Source organism: Petromyzon marinus, chromosome 8 (genome assembly GCF_048934315.1).
Source record: "Petromyzon marinus isolate PM22_M1 ecotype Great Lakes invasive population chromosome 8, UKy_Petmar_22M1.pri1.0, whole genome shotgun sequence".
Lineage (NCBI taxonomy): Eukaryota > Metazoa > Chordata > Hyperoartia > Petromyzontiformes > Petromyzontidae > Petromyzon > Petromyzon marinus.
In genome coordinates, this window is record NC_133674.1 from 340,797 (window position 1) to 363,790 (window position 22,994).

Sequence of the window (22,994 nt, forward strand, 5' to 3'; positions counted from 1 at the left end):
ACACAACGTCGTTGTTAGTGATTACACTAAACACAACGTCGTTGTGTGTGATTACACTCAACACAACGTCGTTGTGTGTGATTACACTCAACACAACGTTGTTGTTTGTGATTACACTAAACACAACGTCGTTGTTAGTGATTACACTAAACACAACGTCGTTGTGAGTGATTCACTCAACACAACGTCGTTGTTAGTGATTACACTAAACACAACGTCGTTGTTAGTGATTACACTCAACACAACGTCGTTGTGTGTAATTACACTCAACACAACGTCGTTGTGTGTAATTACACTCAACACAACGTCGTTTTGAGTGATTACACTCAACACAACGTTGTTGTTTGTGATTACACTCAACACAACGTCGTTGCGTTTCATCAATATTTTTGTGTGTGATTACACACACAACAACGTTGTGTTTAATCACGCAACAATGTTGCGTGTAATCACTCACATATTGAGTGATTACACACTCGGCGTGTGTCTGTAGCAGTTGTACGTGTGCCGCTTGTCGTAGATGTTCGCGGTTTGAATCCAGCGGCCGCCCTGTTTAATGCTACAGGCGTGTTCACCGCAAAGACACCATGTGCCGTCTGCTTCAGTGGACGTTGAAGATCCCAGCGTCATGGACCAGATTAACCGAATTAAATACAATTGCCCGCAAATTACCCAGTTGGAATATACTGTGCCTAGTAATCATTGCTGGGAAATGTGGTAGAACCCTCCTGAAAAGAGCCAGTAGGGCTATCCTGGGTAAAACTGACCACCCACCCCCTCGTGTGGCATGCTAGCCTTAATAGGTGCTCGCTAACAGCACTTATTTATCGAACAGACTGTTTAATGAAGGGACTGTGTCTTCATTTGAGTCCGTGACTGTGTAACCTGGTACATAAGGGTGCCGCGGTGGTGGGATGTTAACTCCTTCACCTGGTATGCAAGAGGTCGTGGGTTCGATCCGGACCCTGACGCCTGTATATTTGGAGTTTGCATGTCTCTCTCTCTCCCGTGGTCGCGTGGATTGTTCTCCAGGTCTTCCAGTTTTTCCCTCCATATTTAGAAACATGCGTTCAGAGCAGGAGTCTCAAACTCAACTTACCTGGGGGCCGCTGGAGGTAGAGTCTGGGTGAGGCTGGGCCGCATCAAGTATTCCAAAAAAAAGTGCAACTGATCCAATCTTCTCAATCTTTATTAATAACAGTTCAGAACATGAACGGTTCTTCAGAACATAGGCTTCTCTTACCTACTCCATGCTTCCAGAGACCTGGCAGCGCTTCCTCTTCTTACACAGCTGAGCCACATTTGGCTTGAGGGAGGAAGCAATTGAGACCCTCAGTATGGCTTGAAATGCTCATCAGTAAGTTTGGACCTGTACTTTGACTTATTAAAGTTCATGGTGCAAAAGAGCTTTTCACACAGATATGTGCTCCCAAAAAGGCACATGGTCCGCTTGAACATCCTGGAAAGCTCAGGGAAGGTGGGGGTGATATATTTACATGTTTTTATCCCAATACCTGAGTATTTGGGATCTTATTTAGCATGCCCTTTCTATATATTCTGAGAGGTATTTGAAAACTTTATCATTGTTCATGCTTTTTTTGAGCACTTCGTTTTTCTTATCATTATTAAATTCATCAATCGTGTTCTCTCTCAGGTGTTTATACCTTTCACATTCATAAATAAAGTGATCTAGATTTTCTTCTTTTTGTTCACATCCTACATATCCTTCTGCTCTACCGAATCTCTCTGGATGCCATTGAGCTAACTCTGGTGTCCATGTTACTCCACCTGTCTTAATTCTTAACATCAAGTGCATTGTCTCATGTTTTATATCTTTTAATTTCTTGCTCTTTTTGATTAAATTGTTCTTGGTAAATTATTTTCTTTTGCGATTGCACATATCTGTCCTTTTTCCTTTTCTTTGTTTCTCTTGTAATAATAATCTATAACTTCTTTATAATATTCAGGTTCTAACCAACATTTGGCTTTTGTTCTTGCCACCCATCTCATGCTATTTGCTATCCATGTAATTATTTTCCCTTTCCTATTGCAACACTCTGTTGTCTTTATTAGGTCACTGATTACACTTGTTGAGTCCGCTCACTTCCTGAGTCTTCTGTACCTTGCACAGGGTGACAGGATATATTTTCCTTCCACTTGGTGTCACTCCGGAATCACGTTTCAACCAAGTGACTAACGTTGCTAATTCGCGTTGGCTAACTTGTCAACAAACACCGGAAGCTGTCACGAGCCTGAGCTACGGTAAAAAAATATAATTAAAAAAATGATGCCAAATAGTGGGCCACAAAATATCGTTCCGCGGGCCATAATTGGCCTGCGGGCCGCGAGTTTGAGACCCCTGGTTTAGAGTATTTTACTGCTATAAATTTCCACAAGATGAGCCACTCCGTTAAAACTAACATTTGTGACCAGATCGCTTCTTAAAAAGAGCTATATGGCTCACTTACCTGGTAAAATAAAAAGTTACATTTCAAATAATCACCACGGTAATGTGTCACCCACACGACCTTGAACTTGAGGCATCGCGCAGAACGCGGCATGCAGTGTGGGGTTAGCTGGGTGGTGCAGGGAGCTGCTACTACTTGCAGAGGGGGGCGGGGCAGGGGGGGACTGAGTCCTCTTGCATAATTGACTTGCGGATTGACCGATGCATAGACGAAAAGATAGCACGTGAATGAATGAGTGTACGGCTGGACTGCAAATGAATGGACAATATTCTTCATCGCCATTTTAAAAAAACTTAACATTGTAATCCATCACCCTGTACATCTGCTGAACCAACGTATCCTACAGCAGCATATGAGTGTGTTTTCATACATTGCCTGAGTGTGTGTTTCTTGCGTATGATCGGTATGTGTTTTACGCATGATCCATATTTGATATCACGCAAGATATTTGCCTGTTTTTCTAATGATCTGCACGTTTTTCACGCATAATCTCTGGGTTTCACAAATGTTCTGTGTGGGTGGCCGGGACCACCCTCAGCTGCCTTTTTCTCCCGAGTTGCGATGTGTACACATCGTACCAGATACTAATTTAAGGCTGAACCGACCTCTCGAGATCCAGGACGTACTGGTGATGGTGGCTGTAAGCGTGAATCGAGCTCGGGTCGTCGGATTCATTGTAGCGCAGCGTGCTAAACCCACACGCTCACAGACAGGACTCCAGCTCATCCACCTCGCGCACCTTTGCCAGGAACTTCCAATTGTGGAGCGACGAGCAAATGAAGCGACCCGACCTCCCCTCGGGATACGATGGCTGGCAGGTGGTTGAAGCTATCCGGCAGGAAGCGAGTGCAGGTAACGCTCACCTGAGCGTTGCGAGGCGTGCCCCGCAGGTGGTATCACGTGGGACGATGGATGTGCGACCACGCTATGGCCCTTTCACGATTCCGCTGCTGTATGGGGACCGCCACAACCTAGCGGATCGTTGCGGTGTATTTGACCATACTTCACCACGCTGGTTGGTTGCAGGTGTGGGGAGCGGCACAGTGCAAGGGTTCATGTTGCTGGACTGCCCCTTTTCTGATCATGTGACCCTTGCCAGATTAATTCTGCAAATGCGCAATCGCCGAGCCATGCGACAGCACCCCCGGTTTGCCACGTGCAGCTCTTGTAGACGATGACAACAAACACGCACCCTGCTCTACGGAGCCTGACAGCAGTCATGATGGTGGTGGTTTGCGTGGTACCTTACCATCAGACAAAAAACTAAACAATTTTGTATTTTACCCGGTAAAGCTCACTGAGCTACATAGATGTTTCTCTGAAGCGACCTGGCTATCACAAATGATAACTCAACGAAGTGGCTTATCACGCGGAAATGTATTCTAGCCTCGATATTACAGCTGAATACAAATCCTCTGAGGGTACCCACGAGCCCGGGCAGCAAGGGGGCAGTTGGCAGATGGTAAGGGGCCAAGGAGCAAGGGGGAGGATGGAGAAGGGCAGTGGGGAGTGGAGCAGTGGTGTGGCACGTTCGAGTGATGCAAATATTAACTGATTTGTATTGAATACAACTAGAACAATTTACACCGGTGCGTTGATCGATATGATCTTGATTATAATGTTAACGATAATTATGTTGAGATTAGCATATGCAGGAGATAGTGAATATAATGCTAATGTCTTTATGCATGGTGATGGTAGAGATCTATTAATCTGGTGATGATGTAATGATGATGGCTTGGCAAGTTGAAGATGGTGATGATAGTGCTCCTGCTGGTGGTGGTGGTAATTCAGATGATGATTATGATACTGCGACTTGCTGTAGCTGCTTATAATAATAATGATGCTGCATCTGCTGCTGACGATGATGATCCCCCCCACCCTCGTCCACCCCCGCAGGTTCTGAGGAGCGCCGCATGGTGGTGCAAGCACTGAGCCTGCTGAAGCGCGGGAGTGCGGAGAGGCGACCCCGCGAGATGGAAACAGGAGGGACAGGGTCCTCCTGGGGGGATATCGTGAGCGGCGCAGGGGGTCCTAGAGGGGTCGAGAGGGGAGGAGACACAGCGGATGGACACCTCATTGTTCCCCCCGACGGGGACCCTAATGGGGCCCCAGTGGGCGGGGACTCGGGTGGGAGATAACGGCCGAGGTTCGCGTGGCGAGAACAAACGCGCGACCCCGTGTGCGCGTGAGCGTGCGGGGCCACGAGGGCACGTACACGGGACCCAACCTCGGCGGGATCGAGGAGGAGGCCCTCCTGGAGCTTGGACTGCACGAGGCTTGAGACGGAGGTAGGTGGCTGAGGGGTTGGGTGAGTGACAGGTTGGGTGAGTGAAGGAGGCATTGATTGATTGCGTGGGTAGAGGGTGAGTGGGTAATGTTGAGTGAGCGGGTGTATGTGGTTGAGTTAGTTGGTAGGTGGCCGAGTGGGTGAATGTGGGAGGTTGAGGGGGTGAATGAATGGTTGGATGAGAGAGTGGGTTGGTGAGTAGGTGGGTGAGTGTGGGAGGTCGAGTGGGTGAGTGAGGGGGGTCGATTGGGTGAGTGAGACGGATGGTGAGTGGGTGGGGGAGTTTGAGTGGGTGAGTGGATGCGTGGGTGATTTGGTAAGTGCATTGTTAATTGTGTAAATGGCTCGGTGAGTCAGTGAGTGCGTGCATGGGTGGTAAGTGAGAGGATGAGTGGGTTGGGGAGTGCGTGAGTGGGTTGGGGAGTGCGTAAGTGGGTGGGGGAGTGAGTGGGGGAGCGAGTGGGCGGGTTAGTGATTTAATCAATCATCGTGTGATTGAATGGTTGAACGGAGGGGTAGGTGAATGAGTGTTTGTGGTTTAGTGAGTGTGTATGAGTTAGTGGGTGGGTGAGTGGATGATTGTGGGAGGTTGAGGGGGTGAGTGGATGTGTAATTTAATGGTTGTATGGGTGGGTGAGCGTGGGAAGTTAAGTGGGTGTGTGAATGAGTGAAGGGGTGGGGGAGTTGAGTGGGTAGGTTGTTGGATAATTGGGGTGAGTGAGTGGGTGAATTATTGGGTGGCTGAGTGGGTGTCCGGGTGAGTTAGGGGGTGGGTCAATATGGGTGGATGGGTGATGGAGTCGGTGATTGAGTTTGTAAATTGAGTGGGTGATTGAGTAGTAGGGTGAGAGTGGGTGGTTGGGTGGGTGGAGGTGAGAGGTTGGGTGAGTTGGTGGGTGGGTAAATGAGTGGATTGATCAGTTAGTGTGTGGTTGAGTGGGTGGTTGTCTGAGTGGGTGAGAAGATGGGTCGTTGAGTGAGTGAATGGGTTATAGATTGAGTGGGTGGTTGTGTGATTGATTGGCTGAGCAAAGGGGTGAATTAGTGGATTTGTGTGGTTGAGTTACTGGTTAGGTGGGTGAGTGCATGAGTGTGGGAGGTTGAGAGTTCGTTGGTGAGTGTTTGAGTTAGATATTGAGTTGGTGGTTATGTGATTGAGTAGGTGAGCGGAGGATTGGGTGAGTGAATAGATGTTTATGTTTGAGTTAGTGGGTGGGTGATTGGATGAGTGGGAGGGTAATTGGATGAGTGGGAGATTTAAATGGTGAGTGAATGGGTGATTGAATGCTTGGATGGGGGGTGAGTGATTGAATTGGTGGGTACGAGATTGAGTGGGTGGCTGGGTGAGTGGGTCAGTGAGTGGGTGTGTGGCTGTGTGTGTGTAGATTAGTTTGGTATGAGATTGAGTGGGATGCTGGGTGAGTGGTTGAGAAGATAGGTGGGCAAGTTAATGAGTGAGTGGGTGGGTAAGCGGAGGGGTGAGTGACGGGTTGGGTGAGTGAGTGAATGGGTGAGTGACGGCTGGGTGGGTAATTTAACATGGGAATCTTCTTTGGTTCTTTCGGTAAAGTCACGTAGAATGAGAATAAAATAATAAATTGATAAAATAAAATAACATAACACAATAATATTCTCACGACGTTTCGGCCACAACACAAGCGGCCTTCATCAGGTGAAGGGACGAGACTGTCTGGTAGGACAGCGCTGGAGTGGCGCTGTCCTACCAGACAGTCTCGTCCCTTCACCTGATGAAGGCCGCTTGTGTTGTGGCCGAAACGTCGTGAGAATATTATTGTGTTATGTTATTTTATTTTATCAATTTATTATTTTATTCTCATTCTACGTGACTTTACCGAAAGAACCAAAGAAGATGAATCATTGCAGTCACGAAAGCTTTAAATCGAAATTTAACATGGGAAATTGAGTGGGTAAGTTAGCGTGTAAGTGAGTGGATGGTTGAGTCAGAGAGTGAGGCGCCAAGGTGGTGAGATGTTCACTATTTTGCCTTGTATACAGGAGGTGGTAGATTCGATCCTGACCCTGTCGCCTGTATATTTGGAGTTTGCAAGTTCTCACCCGTGGTCGCCTGGATTTTGTTCTAGATCCTCAGGGTTTTCCCTCTGCATTTAGAAGCAACATGCGTTTAGAGGATTTGGCTGCAATAAATGTATCTGTGATAAGCCACTCGTATATCTTTCATTTGTAGCCAGGTCTATTCTGAAAAGGATCTATATAGCTTAATGGGCCTTGCCTGGTGAAATAAAAAGTAAATTTCAGTTTAAAGCTTTCATGACTGCAAGGATTCATCTTCTTGGTTCTTTCGGTAAAGTCACGTAGAATGGGAATAAAATAATAAAATAAAATAAGACAATAAAATTATCACGACGTTTTGGCCACAACACAAGTGGCCTTCTTCAAGTGAAGAGACAGGTCTGTCCGGAAGACAGAGCTTGAATGAACGCTGACATGCAAGGACCGCGTCTATTAAGCTGTGTGGGCGGAGTAAAAATATGAATTTGCATGTTACCTGCATCACCTCCGGAGAGGAGGAGGGAGGGGGCTGGGAACACAGGCAGAGAGGAAACAAGAAAAGGGGCAAGTGCAACAGCCAAGGTGCGCTGTTGTTTCCTGAGTTGCCTTATGACTATGCTGTAAACTGGACTACTATATAATACAATATTATACCTTCCAATCTAAACTACATGGTATAACATCACATCATAGACAAATTCCACTTTTGAATTATACAATGCGTTACTTTACACTACCCTATACTTTAGATTATAAACTATTAGACTTGTGATATTACACTGTCTTATTCTATGAACCCAACTATATACCACACTGATGTATATTCATTATGCAATTACGATGCTATATATTGCCTTATGAGTTATGTTAAACATTACAATGTTATACTATTAATTATTATACTACATGTTGTAAACCATACCATTGACCGTGGTGTGAGAAGTATTAAGAGGCAGTGCCAGCGAAAGGGCTGCGGTCTGAAAATCACCATAAAATACAATCAATTAAGAACCGAAATGGTTTAAAACATCTTTCCAATGGTTACTAAGCCAGAATCCATCTTCTCGGTTGAAATTGTCTCTGTGCTTGTATATGTGGATGGCCTCATGAACGAATCTCTCATGGTAGCTGGTTGGCTTGCAACGAACCTCTGTCTTGGAGAAGTCAATGTCATGTGAGCCCACTGAATTATAACAGTGATCTGCCACGGCAGAGGCGTTCGTCCTACCGTGTTTCAAGTCTGCTTTATGTTTGCGGATGGGATCCGATATATGTCGTATGGTTTCTCCAATGTAGCTGCTACCACAGAGGCACTTTAGTTTGTAAACGCCCAGGTACTGTATGTCTGGAACCACATCCTTTACAGATGGAACCAGATCACGGATTTTTTGTACTGTGTTGAATCGGACCTGGATCTTGTGTTTATTCAGGATTTTGGAGATATTTTTGTGACCCCCGCAATGTACAGTGAGGGGAAAAAAGTATTTGATCCTCTGCTGATTTTATACGTTTGCCCACTGACAAAGAAATGATCAGTCTATAATTTTAATGGTCGGTTTATTTGTGGTGAAGGTTGTTTTGAAAACGAGCTATGTAGCTCATTGGGCCTAACCTGGTAAAATAAACATAATTTATTGTGTAGGTGAGTGAGCGGCGTGTGAGTGAGTGCATACGTGTGTAGGTGAGTGGGCGGTGGGTGAGTGAGATATTGGGTTAGAGATATAGTAGTGGATGGCTTGCTGAGTGGGTGAGTGGCTCTGTGGTTAAGTTAGTGGGTGGTTGAGGTAGTGGGTGGTTTAATTAATAGGCGATTTAGTTTGTGAGTGGTTGAATTATTGGGTGGTTGACTGATGGGTGGGTGAATAATTCCGTGGTAATGGGTGAGTAGATGAGTGGGCGGGTGGTTGGGTGAGTGGGGGATTAGAAATTGAGTGGATTGCAGGGTAAGTGGATGTGTAAGTGGGGTGGGTAAGTAGGTGAGTGGCTGAGGGAGTGGGCAGCTGGTTGGGTGAGTGGGTGGGTTAGAAATTGAGTGGGTGGCAGGGTCAGTTGATGTGTAAGTACTGGGTGAGAAGGTGAGTGGCTCATTGAGTAAGTGAGTGGATGGGCGAGTAGGTGAGTGGATGGATGAGGGAGTGAGTGGGTGGGTGAATTAGTGGGTGGGTGAGTGGATGTTTGGGTGGGTGGATGAGTGAGTGAGTGTTTGGGTGAGTGAGTGAGTGTGTGGGTAGGTGGTTAGGTGGTTAGTGTGTGGGTTAGAAGTTGAGTGGGTTAGTACCTGAGTGAGTGAGTCGGCGGGTGGGTTGGTGAGTTCGTTGTTGGATGAGTGGGTGAGTATTAGTGGGTAGGTATGTAGGTGAGTGATTGACTGTGTGGGTGGGTGAGTGAGTGAAGAGATGGGTAGGTGGGTTGGTTGGTGGGTGCGTGAGTGAGTGAGTTAGTGGGTGCGTGAGTGCATAAATGGGTAGGTGAGTGAGTTAGTGGGTATGAGATTGCGTGGGTGGTTGGGTGAGTGGTTGAGAATTAATTTTGATGAGTTAGTGGGTGGGTGATTCGGTGAGTGAGTGGTTGGGTTAGCGTATGGGTAAGTGAGCAAGTGGTTGGGTGAGTGTGTGGGGTAGTGAGTGATTGAATAAGTGGGTGAGTGAGGGGCTGGGTGGTTGGCTTGGCTAGTGAGATTGTGGGTGGGTAAGTGAATGGGTGTATTGGTCTGTGAGTGTGTGAGTAAGTTAGTCGGCACGTGATTGAGCGGGTGGCTGGCTGAGTGCGGGAGAAGATGGGTGGGTGAGTTAGTGGGTAGGTGAGTTGGTGCGTGGTTGGGTGAGTGAGGGGGTGGTTGGGTGAATGGGGGAGTGACTGGTGGGTGGGTAAGTTAATGTGGGAGGTTGAGTGGGTGAGTTAGTGTGTAATTGGGTGAGTGGGTCAGAGAGCGGGGTGCCACTATGGTGAGATATTAACTACCTCACTGAGTATACAGGAAATCGTGTATTCGATTCTGACCCTGCTGCCTGTATATTATGAGTTTTAATGTTTTGCCTGTGTCCTCGTAGATCTTTCTCCGGGTCCTCCAGATTTATCCCTCCGCATTTAGAGTCAAGATTTGTTTAGAAGAAATGTCAGCTTGATAAGCCACTTCGTTCACGTATCAGTTGTAACCAGATCACTTCTAAAATGTTTTATATAGCTCTGTGGGGCTTACCTGGTAAAATACAAAATAGTTTAGTTGTAGTTTATTGGATGGGTGATTGGGTAGGTGGGTAGTTCGGTGCGTGGGTGGGTTAGAGGTTGAGTAGGTGGCAGGATGAGTGGGTGGGTGAGTAGATAAGTGGCTGGTGAGCAGGTAGGTGGGTGAGTGCATGAGTTATAGATTAAGTGGGTGAATGGGTCAGTGTGTGATTTGGGGCATGAATAGGTGATTGGGTGGGTTAGTGGAGTGTTGAGTGAGTGGGTCGTTGAGTTAGTGAGTGGGGGGTATGCAGGTGGGTTCGTAGGTAAGTGGTTAAGTGAGTGGCTGGGTGTGTTGATGAGTGAGTGGGTTTCGCGATTGAGTGGGTGCCACGGTGATTGGGTTCATGAGTGCTTGGCTGGGTGTTTGAGTGGGTGGGTGGGAGGCTGAGTCAGAGTGGAGCGCCAGGGTAGCGGAATGTTAACTCCCTCGCCATTTGTATAAGACATCGTGGGTTCGATCCCGATCGTGACGCCTGTATATTTGGAGTTTGCATGTTCTCCCTGTGGTTGCATGGATTTTTCTCTGGGACCTCCGAGTTTTTCATGCATATTTAGAAATATACATTTAGAGGCTTTGGCTGCTATAAATGTCCACGTGATAAGCCACTTCTTTGAGCTATCATTTGTTTGCCACGTCGTTTCCGACAAGGATCTATATAGCTCAGTGGGCCTTACCTGGTGAATTTTAAATAATTCAATTGTAGTTGAACTATTTTAAGTGAATAGGTGGATGAGTGGGTCGGTGGGTTGGTGAGTGGCTGGTTTAGTAAGTGAGAGGTTGGATGAGTGGGTGGGTGGTTGAGTTGTTGGTTTAGAGATTCGGTACGTGGCAGGGTGAGTGAGTGGGTGGGTGGCTTTACGAGTGGGTGGGTGGGTGGATAAGTCAGAGAATGGGGCGCCATGGTGGCTAGGAGATGTTAACTACCTCGCCTGGTATATTGAACTTCGTAGGTTCGATCCCGACCTTGACGCCTGCTGTATTTTTGAAGTTTGCATGTTTTCCCCGTGGTCGTGCAGGTTTTTCTCCAGTTTCTCTAGTTTTTCCCTGCACATTTAGAAACATGAGTATTTTGAGCATTTGGCTGCTATAAATTTCCCTGTGATAAGCCACTTCGTTAGGCTATCATTTGTGGCCAGGTCGGTTCTGAAAAATAGCTCTGGTAAAATAAAAAATGGTTTCATTTATAGTCTACATAGGATTGACTTCCCAGGAAGTAACACTCATTGTATAAACCCCAGAAGAATATTGTTTTGAGTCACCCAAACCAGAATGTGAACTGATATATTCGTATTTTCAAGCGAGGTTCTCGGCCACAGACCACCTGGACAAATATGATGTACTTTAGTTTGCATATGAATTATTACTTGGGGTTTATCTTCTTTGGTTCTTTCGGTAAAGTCACGTAGAATGAGAATAAAATAATAAATTGATAAAATAAAATAACACAATAATATTCTCACGACGTTTCGGCCACAACACAAGCGGCCTTCATCAGGTGAAGGGAGCGAGACTGTCTGGTAGGACAGCGCTGGAGTGAGAGAGCCACGTTCAGATCACGGCTTTTTAAGCTGTGTGAGAGGAACAAAGAGCCTTGGCGAAGGAATTAGCATAAAATTTAGCATTGAAATGGCTGAATGATTAGCTTGTGACTGGTCACAGAAATAGCTATGTTAAAAGTTAAAGCATACACATCCGCAGAGGCACCCATTGTTAAAAGGAATTAGCATAGAATTTAGCATTGAAATAGCTAAATTAAGGCATACACATCCGCAGAGGCACCCCTTGATAATGGGATTAGCATAGAATTTAGCATTGAAATGGCTGAGTGATTCGCTTGTAACTGCTACAGAAATAGTTACGTTGAAGTCAGAGCATACACATTCACCGAGGCACTTAGTACAAATCAAACAGGAGAATTTAGCATTGAAATAACTAGGCGAATTTAGCATTGAAATAACTGGGTGATTTGCTAGTGACTGGTCACAGAAATGACTACACATCTGAGCTATTCACAGTACTATATAGTGAACCAATAAAAACTAAAATATAAATTACCTTCATGTTATCAATAAACTCTATATTCTCCAATCAGCTAAGCTACCAACCATAAGTCGTTATATATCACAATGCTATATGGCAAAAAAATGGGTGGATTCTTACCCTCAAATTTCCGTACCACGGATAGCTACGGGCCCCGTTCAGACGGACGAGTTCGTCCATGGTCGGAACAGAGGAGGGGGAGAGAGACAGCTGCGAAGCCCTAGTATACTCCATGTTGTAAACCATACCATTAACCGTGGTGTGAGAGGTATTAAGAGGCAATGCTGGCGAAAGAGCTGCGGTCTGAAGGTCATCGTAAAATTACAATTAATTAAGAACAGAAATGATTTAACACATCTTTCCAGTGGTTACTAAGCCTGAATCCATCTTCTCGGTTGAAATTGTCTCTGTGCTTGTATATGTGAATGGCCTCATGAACGAATCTCTCATGGTAGCCAGTTGGTTTGCAAAGAACCTCCGTCTTGGAGAAGTCAATGTCATGTGAGCCCACTGAATTGTAACAGTGATCTGCCACGGCAGAGGAGTTCGTCTTACCGTGTTTCAAGTCTGCTTTATGTTCGCGGATGCGGTCCGAGATATGTCTTTTGGTTTCTCCAATGTAGCTACTACCACAGAGGCACTTTAGTTTGTAAACGCCCGGGTACTGTATGTCTGGAAGAGCATCTTTTACAGATGGAACTAAATCACGGATTTTGTGTACTGTGTTGAATCGGACCTGGATCTTGTGTTTATTCAGGATTTTGGAGATCTTTTTAGTGACCCCTGCAATGTAGGGTAAGGTGATGGTTTTGAGTGGCTCCACAAGAGGATCCTTCTTCATGACTGGAGTGATGGCTTTGCGGATTGTGTAGTCGGAGTAGCCATTAGCCCTGAGAGCCTGGTGTACGTGCTTGAGTTCACTGGTAATGTGTTCCTGGTCGGAAATACATTGGGCTCTATGGTATAGAGTCTTGATGAGGCAGTTCTTCTGGGATGGATGGTGGTGGGAATCCGGTTTCAAGTAAGCATCTGTATGGGTAGCTTTCCTGTAGACAGAGTGGCTCATTGAACCATCATGTCTCCTTTTAATTAAGACATCCAGAAAGGGTAGTTTGCCATCTTTTTCGACCTCCATGGTAAATCTGATGGCTGGGTGTATGGAATTGATGTGGTCGCGGAATTGGTCTAGAGCAGGCTGGCCATGTGGCCAGATGACAAAGGTGTCATCAACGTACCTCTTCCATAAGGTCGGGCGTAGAGTGGCAGTCTGGATGGCGTCATCCAGACTGCCACTCTACGCCCGACCTTATGGAAGAGGTACGTTGATGACACCTTTGTCATCTGGCCACATGGCCAGCCTGCTCTAGACCAATTCCGCGACCACATCAATTCCATACACCCAGCCATCAGATTTACCATGGAGGTCGAAAAAGATGGCAAACTACCCTTTCTGGATGTCTTAATTAAAAGGAGACATGATGGTTCAATGAGCCACTCTGTCTACAGGAAAGCTACCCATACAGATGCTTACTTGAAACCGGATTCCCACCACCATCCATCCCAGAAGAACTGCCTCATCAAGACTCTATACCATAGAGCCCAATGTATTTCCGACCAGGAACACATTACCAGTGAACTCAAGCACGTACACCAGGCTCTCAGGGCTAATGGCTACTCCGACTACACAATCCGCAAAGCCATCACTCCAGTCATGAAGAAGGATCCTCTTGTTGAGCCACTCAAAACCATCACCTTACCCTACATTGCAGGGGTCACTAAAAAGATCTCCAAAATCCTGAATAAACACAAGATCCAGGTCCGATTCAACACAGTACACAAAATCCGTGATTTAGTTCCATCTGTAAAAGATGCTCTTCCAGACATACAGTACCCGGGCGTTTACAAACTAAAGTGCCTCTGTGGTAGTAGCTACATTGGAGAAACCAAAAGACATATCTCGGACCGCATCCGCGAACATAAAGCAGACTTGAAACACGGTAAGACGAACTCCTCTGCCGTGGCAGATCACTGTTACAATTCAGTGGGCTCACATGACATTGACTTCTCCAAGACGGAGGTTCTTTGCAAACCAACTGGCTACCATGAGAGATTCGTTCATGAGGCCATTCACATATACAAGCACAGAGACAATTTCAACCGAGAAGATGGATTCAGGCTTAGTAACCACTGGAAAGATGTGTTAAATCATTTCTGTTCTTAATTAATTGTAATTTTACGATGACCTTCAGACCGCAGCTCTTTCGCCAGCATTGCCTCTTAATACCTCTCACACCACGGTTAATGGTATGGTTTACAACATGGAGTATACTAGGGCTTCGCAGCTGTCTCTCTCCCCCTCCTCTGTTCCGACCATGGACGAACTCGTCCGTCTGAACGGGGCCCGTAGCTATCCGTGGTACGGAAATTTGAGGGTAAGAATCCACCCATTTTTTCGCCATATAGCATTGTGATATATAACGACTTATGGTTGGTAGCTTAGCTGATTGGAGAATATAGAGTTTATTGATAACATGAAGGTAATTTATATTTTAGTTTTTATTGGTTCACTATATAGTACTGTGAATAGCTCAGATGTGTAGTCATTTCTGTGACCAGTCACTAGCAAATCACCCAGTTATTTCAATGCTAAATTCGCCTAGTTATTTCAATGCTAAATTCTCCTGTTTGATTTGTACTAAGTGCCTCGGTGAATGTGTATGCTCTGACTTCAACGTAACTATTTCTGTAGCAGTTACAAGCGAATCACTCAGCCATTTCAATGCTAAATTCTATGCTAATCCCATTATCAAGGGGTGCCTCTGCGGATGTGTATGCCTTAATTTAGCTATTTCAATGCTAAATTCTATGCTAATTCCTTTTAACAATGGGTGCCTCTGCGGATGTGTATGCTTTAACTTTTAACATAGCTATTTCTGTGACCAGTCACAAGCTAATCATTCAGCCATTTCAATGCTAAATTTTATGCTAATTCCTTCGCCAAGGCTCTTTGTTCCTCTCACACAGCTTAAAAAGCCGTGATCTGAACGTGGCTCTCTCACTCCAGCGCTGTCCTACCAGACAGTCTCGCTCCCTTCACCTGATGAAGGCCGCTTGTGTTGTGGCCGAAACGTCGTGAGAATATTATTGTGTTATTTTATTTTATCAATTTATTATTTTATTCTCATTCTACGTGACTTTACCGAAAGAACCAAAGAAGATGAATCATTGCAGTCACGAAAGCTTTAAATCGATACTTGGGGTTTGTTGGCATGATAAAGTTAATGTTTTCTTTGACAGGTCTATTGTGTTGTACACTCTGACAGGGGCTCAGGCTTGTTGGGGCAGCATCTGGCTGAAATGCACTTTCACAACAGGAAGATTGGAGAGAGGCTTCACAAGGAAGAGAAAACTATCGGTATTGAATCATGAAAATGTAAAACATGTGGAAAACTAGGCCCACCGATCCAACCCTAGCATCATGTCAACTATGTATTATGTTGACATTCCTTCGCACTGAGAGTAGGCATGCTAATCGGATCGAATGAATATGTGTAAACAGGCGATGTGTGTGTAAACAAACACACATTTCATACAGCTGTTTATTAATCGTAAAAATCAAGTGATTGAGCTAGTGAATGAGATAGACACATGCTGTCATTATTTCATACATGAACACAGCCAACCAGCCAGCGGTCATGATTTTCCACACCTAATCACATTCATCTCTTTGTTTTAGCCATCTTTGTGATGAAGGGAACTGTATTGTTCATGTGTGTGCAATGTACTTTTCAGAATATGAATTATGTTGGGTAATATATGAATTATGGCTATTAAAAGTATCTGTATTTAAGTCCATCAGGGCAAACTCTTCTGCAAAGGAGACTTAGAGCATTCAACATTGCGTCCCTTTATATTTTTGCTAATCGCATTATTTTTCGATTTAAAGCTTTCGTGACTGCAGGGATTCATATTCTTGGTTCTTTCGGTAAAGTCACGTGGAAGGGAAATAATAAAATAATACAAATAAAACATATAATAAAATTTTCACGACGTTTCGGCCACAACGCAAGCAGCGGTCCTCAGGTGAAGAAACAGAGCTGTCGGAAAGACAGCGTCTTAATGAACACTGCCCAGTGTTCACTGCCCAGTGTTCATTAAGACGCTGTCTTTCCGACAGCTCTGTTTCTTCATCTGAGGACGTCTGCTTGCGTTGTGGCCGAAACGTCGTGAAAATGTTATTATATGTTTTATTTGTATTATTTCCCTTCTACGTGACTTTGCTGAAACAACCAAGAATATAATCGCAATATGTTCAGGAGATAAATGTCAAGGTCTGCTAGCCAAAAGAAGGCTTTAGGAGAGAGTTCATGTAGTTTTGCTATTCATTCATTAAAGGGCAATAGAGTAAATGCTCAAATAAATGTTTTCAGCTAATTTTTTATATACGCTAGATTTACAAGTCTATAATGTACAGAAAATACCATGGTTGGCCAGACCATTGCTCGGCTTCTGCATGTGGCTCCTGGGCAGTTCAAGTGTGGCTCTGTAGAGGTGCTGCTAATTTGTAACTCTTCAATTTAACTTTATATGAAGTGAGAACAATCTGGTATCGGAGGCAGGCCATGAGTACTCCCAGGGCACTGAGATTTCTAAACTCAAAATTCCACAGCCAGTCGACACGAGTCAACTTCTGTATGGCTAATCTTTATCTCTTGTGGCTCCCGCGGCCATCTGAAGATTATGATATGCTGCTGGTAGGGTCAGGAAAGTTGGTCACCCTTGGTATATATCTGTATATGCGTTGATGATTTTGTGCATTGTTCAGCTGCTCCGTCACGACAGGGCTCCCAGTCAGTTTGAGACTGCTAAATTAAGGTTCTCATGTGCTTTACAGATTTTGATAAAAATTTCAGTCTTTAATTTCTCCCAACAGGTATGGACCCTGGGCAGGAGGTGTAGAGTATGTGGGTTTCATACGGCTATATGCTGTGGTTACATCCCACATGTGATCTCCGCTTTAAAGTCATGAAACTGGTTGTAGCCCATTTAAATTTTAATATACCCGTTGAACACGTAGGCTTTCGCGGCCAATATCATCCATAATATCGTTTTTTTTGGGTTAGATCGTTGAAATATAAATCTGTCGTTAAACCCGCCACCACCGACACAGCCAATTCGTAAGGTTTGTCACGTAAACAGAACATTCCAATTCGTGAAGGGCTCACAAGTGACGTCATCACATCTATCCCTCCAAGGAATGAAACAGGAGGATTTCTCTACGAATTTGGCTGTCCACCTAATGATGATAGTTGTAATTACTGGCGAAACGTCATACTCAGATTGTAAATGTTGTGGATTTTCTCTCCATCACTTCGGTTTGCTGTACAAGTAGCGGATTGGCATGTTCCGTTTACGTGACAACCTTACTAATTGGCTGTTAGGTGGTGGTGGGTTTAACGGCTCATTTATTTTTATGCGATCTAACCCAGAAAAACTATATTATAGATTTAATATACCCTTTTGTTGAAGGACAGCCTAGGTGACCAAAGTTTTATAGGAACGGCAATAATGTTTACTTGATTAAATTAGTTTTATCATGGAGCGGTGAAATCAGCTGTTGTTCAGATGTCAGTCTAATTAGTATTACATCGTAGAAATATGAGAGTCCTTTGTGTAATAGTCTATTAACCACTGATGATGGTAACATTGGTTTAAGGTTACATTTTAAGAAGAACTAGATTGGCGTACATTTTATACTCTTTGGTTCTGTTCGGTAAAGTCATGTAGGTAAATAATAAAACAACAATAATCACGACGTTTCGGCCACAACACAAGCGGCCTTCATCAGGTGAAGGGACGAGCCTGTCTGGAGGACAGCGCTGGAGTGGAAGAAGCCACGCTTAGATCACGACATTTAAGCTGTGTGAGAAGAAGAAGAAGACCACGGGCTTTGACAAAGGAATTAGCATATAAATTAGCATTGAAATGGCTCATTGAAATAGCTAAGTTAAAGTATACACATCCGCAGAGGTGCCCCTTGACAAAGGAAATTAGCATAGAATTTAGCATTTAAATAGTTTAGTGATTAGCTAGTAACTGGTCACAGAAATAGCTATGTTAAAGTCAGAGTATATACATTCACCGAGGCACCTAGTACTCATCAAACAGGAGAATTTAGCGAAACACAACCACGCTCAGACATCGGACCTGTGTGCGAGCAAAGAGGTGGTGTACGTGCCGGTGGACTTGCAGTTTGGCGAGGGGGGGGGGGGAAAGGAGGGAGGGGGATTTTACCCGTTGATGGTGTGAAAATGGGAATTTATAAGAGCTGCGAAAGTTTGGGGTACCACTACTCGAAAAATATACTGTACCATTGAAATTAGTTTAATGTTTAGTTCGATTTAGAACATCTTTCCAATGGTTGCTTAATTTGAAACCATCCTCTCGGTTGAAATTGTGTCTGTGTTTGTAGATCTGAATTGCTTCATGAACAAATCTCTGATAAAAGCCCGTGGGTTTGCAAAGAACCTTGGTATCGGAAAAAAATATATCGTGATCCCCCACAGCGTTGTAACAGTGATCAGCTACGGCAGAAGAATTCGTTTTGCCGTGTTTCAAATCTGATTTGTGCTCGCGAATTCGGTCAGAGACATGTCGCTTTGTCTCACCGATGTAGCAATAACCGCAGGTACAACTCAATTTGTAAACCCCGGGGTACTGTAAATCAGGAATGACATCCTTCACGGATGGGATCAGATCACGAATTTTGCATAAGTACACAAATTTATAAAACAATATATCTGATAAAAAAATGCATATATTTTCTTCCATTGCACACAGTTGTACCATTGATAACAGGGCACACAGTTACAACTGACACCACCAGATGTCACTGAAGTTCCCTCAGAGATCGATCTTGCATAACCAGTGTTCACATAATTAGTTATGTTTTCGCTAATTACCAATTACACTCAGAGCCGGGTTTGACAGACTTGTATGAATGTATGTTGAACTTCCTTTCCACCGTACATAGCCAACCGTGCTAAGCGGAGTTGCGGGAATTAAGCGCAGAACCTATCGTTAGGATCAATGCTGTTGTCTTTTTTTATGAGGATATCAATTGGTGGCTGAAATGAGATGTTCAAAGACTACAGCATGATAATCGGTACATAACATGAGTGTCGAATTATGTCTTAAGAATTACCCAGCCATTTGTACGTACAATTCAACGTTTCTGGGTGACATCTTAAGTCCGTGTTCTTCATTGCAAGGCCCGCGGGCCGGTGGCAGTCCCTGGTGTCCTTTTTACTGCGACCTCTGACGTGCAGTCCCCGACAATACACACAAGTGAAAACACCCCATCATGCTGTCAAACCCCCCAATGGTTTCAAATGTGAGATGGCTCTTTCACTGATAATGTCTTATTCGCGAAAGTGGCCCCCCTCCGAAAATGAGTGAATATCACTGTTTTAGGTCAAGGATTGGCCAAATAAAGTAGGTATTATTTGCTTATGTTTTTAAATGTCCGTAATAAAACTATATTAATGCCACCAGCTGAATGAGTGGCAGGAGGACTGGGTGACGTTCTTCTCACGGCAGCGACTGCAGCTTCAGCTGGACATGATAGAGAAGGACTACGGTGAACGGGAAACCCACGAGCTCTGGTCTCGGCTTCAGGTTCGTAAGCTGTTTCACTCTCGCCCTTAATCCTTTCCCGTTCCGAGACGACTGCTCATTTCAGAATGGGTCTCGTTCACCACCGAATCTCGGAACGCGCAAGCGGTTCAGCGGTAATTTTATTTAGAGAGGCATAGCGCCGTTGTTTTTAAAGACATTGTACTAGCCGCAGAGCACCGTAGCGACAGGACAGCACTCTATTATAGCTGGTACCAAACTGTGCTACACACTTTCCCGCACGGCCTTGTGGGATCCTCGGTACCGATAAAGTTATTTAATATTTACTTCCTATTACGTTCCGATGACGTACACGAGATTCAGCGGTGAACGGGATGCACCCCGCAACTTGCAGTCATCTCGGAACAGGAAAGAGTTAATACATGCAGCAGTGTAGCTCATCATGTGCACAGCCATATGGGAAACCCATTTGATCGCAGTGGGTTTTCGAGGGGACTTTAAAGGTAACGTGTTTCACACGCAGGCTTTCGCGACCAATATTATTCATGATAAAGTTTTTTTGGCTTAGATCGCGTAAGTGTAAATGCGTCGTACACCCACATCCACCCAACACAGCCCATTAGTAATGTTTCTGACATGAACAGAACGTGCCATTTATGTTATTGCTTCGGCACTCTGGTGTGTTAGAGATGAAACGCAGAACATTTTCAAACGAGTACGACCTTTCGCTGGTGATTACACCCAGCATCATCAAGCAATTGCCAGAAGCGTTCTGACTTCTGGCAATTGCCTAATGGCAATTGGAGTGGGTGTACGACGCATGTAAATTTATGCGATCTAACTCTAAAAAAACGTTATCATGAATAAAGTGGTGTTGTTTTTTGCGTGGTGTGCAGCTTCGGTTGGGGGAATTTTTCCGGGACGTAGAGGTGGTTCCGGCACTGCTCCACGGTGACCTATGGACTGGGAACGCTGCAGAGATTAATGAAGGGCCCGTCATCTTTGACCCAGCCTCCTTCTATGGGCACTCGGAGTACGAGCTTGCCATCGCTGGGTAAGAAAAAACTACAAACAACCAAAACAATAGCAGCAACTGCCGTTCACTGCCCTGTCTGTGGCATGCAAGGTTCATTCGTATAACCTCAGTGTGGCAAGGGCTGGCTCATTAAATAAATAACAGAGACCAGGTAGAGTTGTGGTTGAGATGTCTACATGCTGAGGTCTCCACCCTCTCTATTTGCTAACTTACAAAGACTCATCCTTCCTTGCTAAGGCTTTTTGGGCAAATCCTGTTAAAGCTGATACGGTGCACAAAACACTAGTGGAACGATAAAACTCTTACTTATCCACGGCACTTGAGGATGCTTGAATGTTCCAGAAACACAGTTTGTCGAACAAGGAAGACAAGTTGCCACTGATGTGCTTTACCAGAAATCCAAGCTGAAGATAATTCATTACACGTCAAATGGAATTCAAACCCTCAGAGCTGGGATATGCTTCAGTGAACAAAAACACATTTGACATGATGTTTACTGTGCAGCCATTGGTGACTAAGTTGAGACCACAGCATTCCTGCCCTCAATTCGCAGGAACGTTTGTTGATAGATGGCTCACTGAATTTTGAACGGAGGACCTCAATGGCATTGGCTCGGTGCTCTGACATTGAAATTAACCTCGAGCCACTCAATGTCCTGCATTACGTTGAATTTGTGAAAATGTTGTTCATTGTTATGTTGTTCATACTGGAACAGCAGCATTGTAAGATTTTGAATGTTTGGTGTTGTTTGGGTACAGGATGTTCCAGGAGCTTTAGCTTCACGCTTCACTCATCCTACCACGCTTCACTCATCCTACCACGCTCTCATCCCAAAGTCACAAGGCTTCGGCAAGAGCCAGAAGCTCTAGCAACTCTTCCACTACCTGAACCACTGGAATCACTTTGGGACAGGATACCGAGGGTCATCCATCTCCACCATGCGCAGTCTCCTCAAGTGAATGAACGGTGCAGGAAATCGTGGGCTATGGTGTATGACTATAAAAATTATTATCGGCCATGATATACATTGTTGAATAAAGGCCTTCCCTAAGCCACCACTCAATCTCACAAAACTAGTCCATTTAAATGCTGTGCAATGCCCTAGGCATTCCACGTGAGTGTGACCGGGGGTCCCTTTGTTCCACATCCTGGCCGTGATCTCCACGCGAAAACTGGGTCAGTTAATGTCCGAATCAGAATCTTTAATTAGGCTGGACGAATCTGATGAGCTATGAAGCTCTTTTTTTCACAGATGTCCAGTCGGGGCGAGTCAGAAAGTTACAACAACAAACAACAGTACAAACAGATAGGAGGGCAAAGTAAAGGAACGCGAAGCAAATTTTGACTTAAAACTTTCGTGACTGCAGGAATTCATATTCTTGGTTCTTTCGGTAAAGTCACGTAAATAGAAAACAAAAAACAATAAAATAAAGACCGCTTGTGTTGCGATTGAAACGTCCTGGGTTTTTTGCTTTTATTATTTTCAATTTATTTTTTATTTGGTTTATGTATTTAATTATTTAATTTGAATTTGATTTCTTGTTTTCTATTTACGTGACTTTATTTACGTGACTTTACCAAGAATATGAACGCTAAGCAAGTCATGAAATAAAAATATGTAAGAGTTCAAATTGCATTAGTGCATCAATTCCTGCCAAATTTTTTTATCACCAAATGCCATTTTGGGCAATGCAGTATAACAAAAACAATCCCAGATGTTTGGCTAGTACCAGTTACAGTGTATGTTTTTGTTGTTGTTTTGCTATGGGAGTAAACCCATGCAGAGAAAGGGACCAGAATTAGGAAAGCGAAACCAGGCACTCCTTCAGAAGATGCCATGCACGGGCGTGACCACTGCACCACCCTGACGCCCAAACAAATGTAATTCAAATAATCTACAATACTGGCAAATAAACCCTATTAGTGTCAACCGAATATCCGGACAATCTGGCCTGTGTATAGCTGCATCGGTGTTTCTATAAGTCGTATTCAAATTGCCTGCTATGAATAATATTTTAAAGTACAGGTTGCCCACCTCTGGTTTTATTTAACTTACCAGTTGTACTCATTCTGTTTGTCACAGGTAATATGGCAAGGAAAATATTTCGCAGCACGATTAGGACAATTATGGTGACACATGTGACCCCCTCTACACAAGTAACAGTTGAGAGTCAATGCTGTGATGTTGTGCGATTGGTGCAAGCGACCCCATCGTTGTGTTTTAATGTTGAGCAGTTAAACTTGCACTGTTGTGGGGTGAGGTCA

The 22,994-nt window shown here is 44.5% G+C and overlaps 1 protein-coding gene across 3 annotated transcripts in view; it reads left to right on the top strand.

Moving 5' to 3' along the window:
* The window catches only part of LOC142924059 (fructosamine-3-kinase-like), a 60,239-nt gene extending 37,575 nt beyond the window's left edge, over window positions 1–22,664 (top strand). Inside the window, exons 1-5 of one of the 3 annotated variants that reach the window (XR_012941195.1) lie at window positions 4,349–4,759; window positions 15,382–15,473; window positions 19,613–19,735; window positions 20,590–20,747; window positions 21,488–22,664. Coding sequence is in view for 1 of the 3 variants with exons in the window: in XM_076065508.1 (XP_075921623.1) it covers window positions 19,679–19,735; window positions 20,590–20,747; window positions 21,488–21,506 (234 nt within the window). In the remaining 2 variants the exon portion in view is untranslated. Of the gene's footprint in view, window positions 1–4,348; window positions 4,760–15,381; window positions 15,474–19,612; window positions 19,736–20,589; window positions 20,748–21,487 lie in introns of those variants that run through there. The other 2 variants (XR_012941196.1, XM_076065508.1) reach the window with 2 other exon arrangements.
* Window positions 22,665–22,994: the final 330 nt, after the last annotated feature.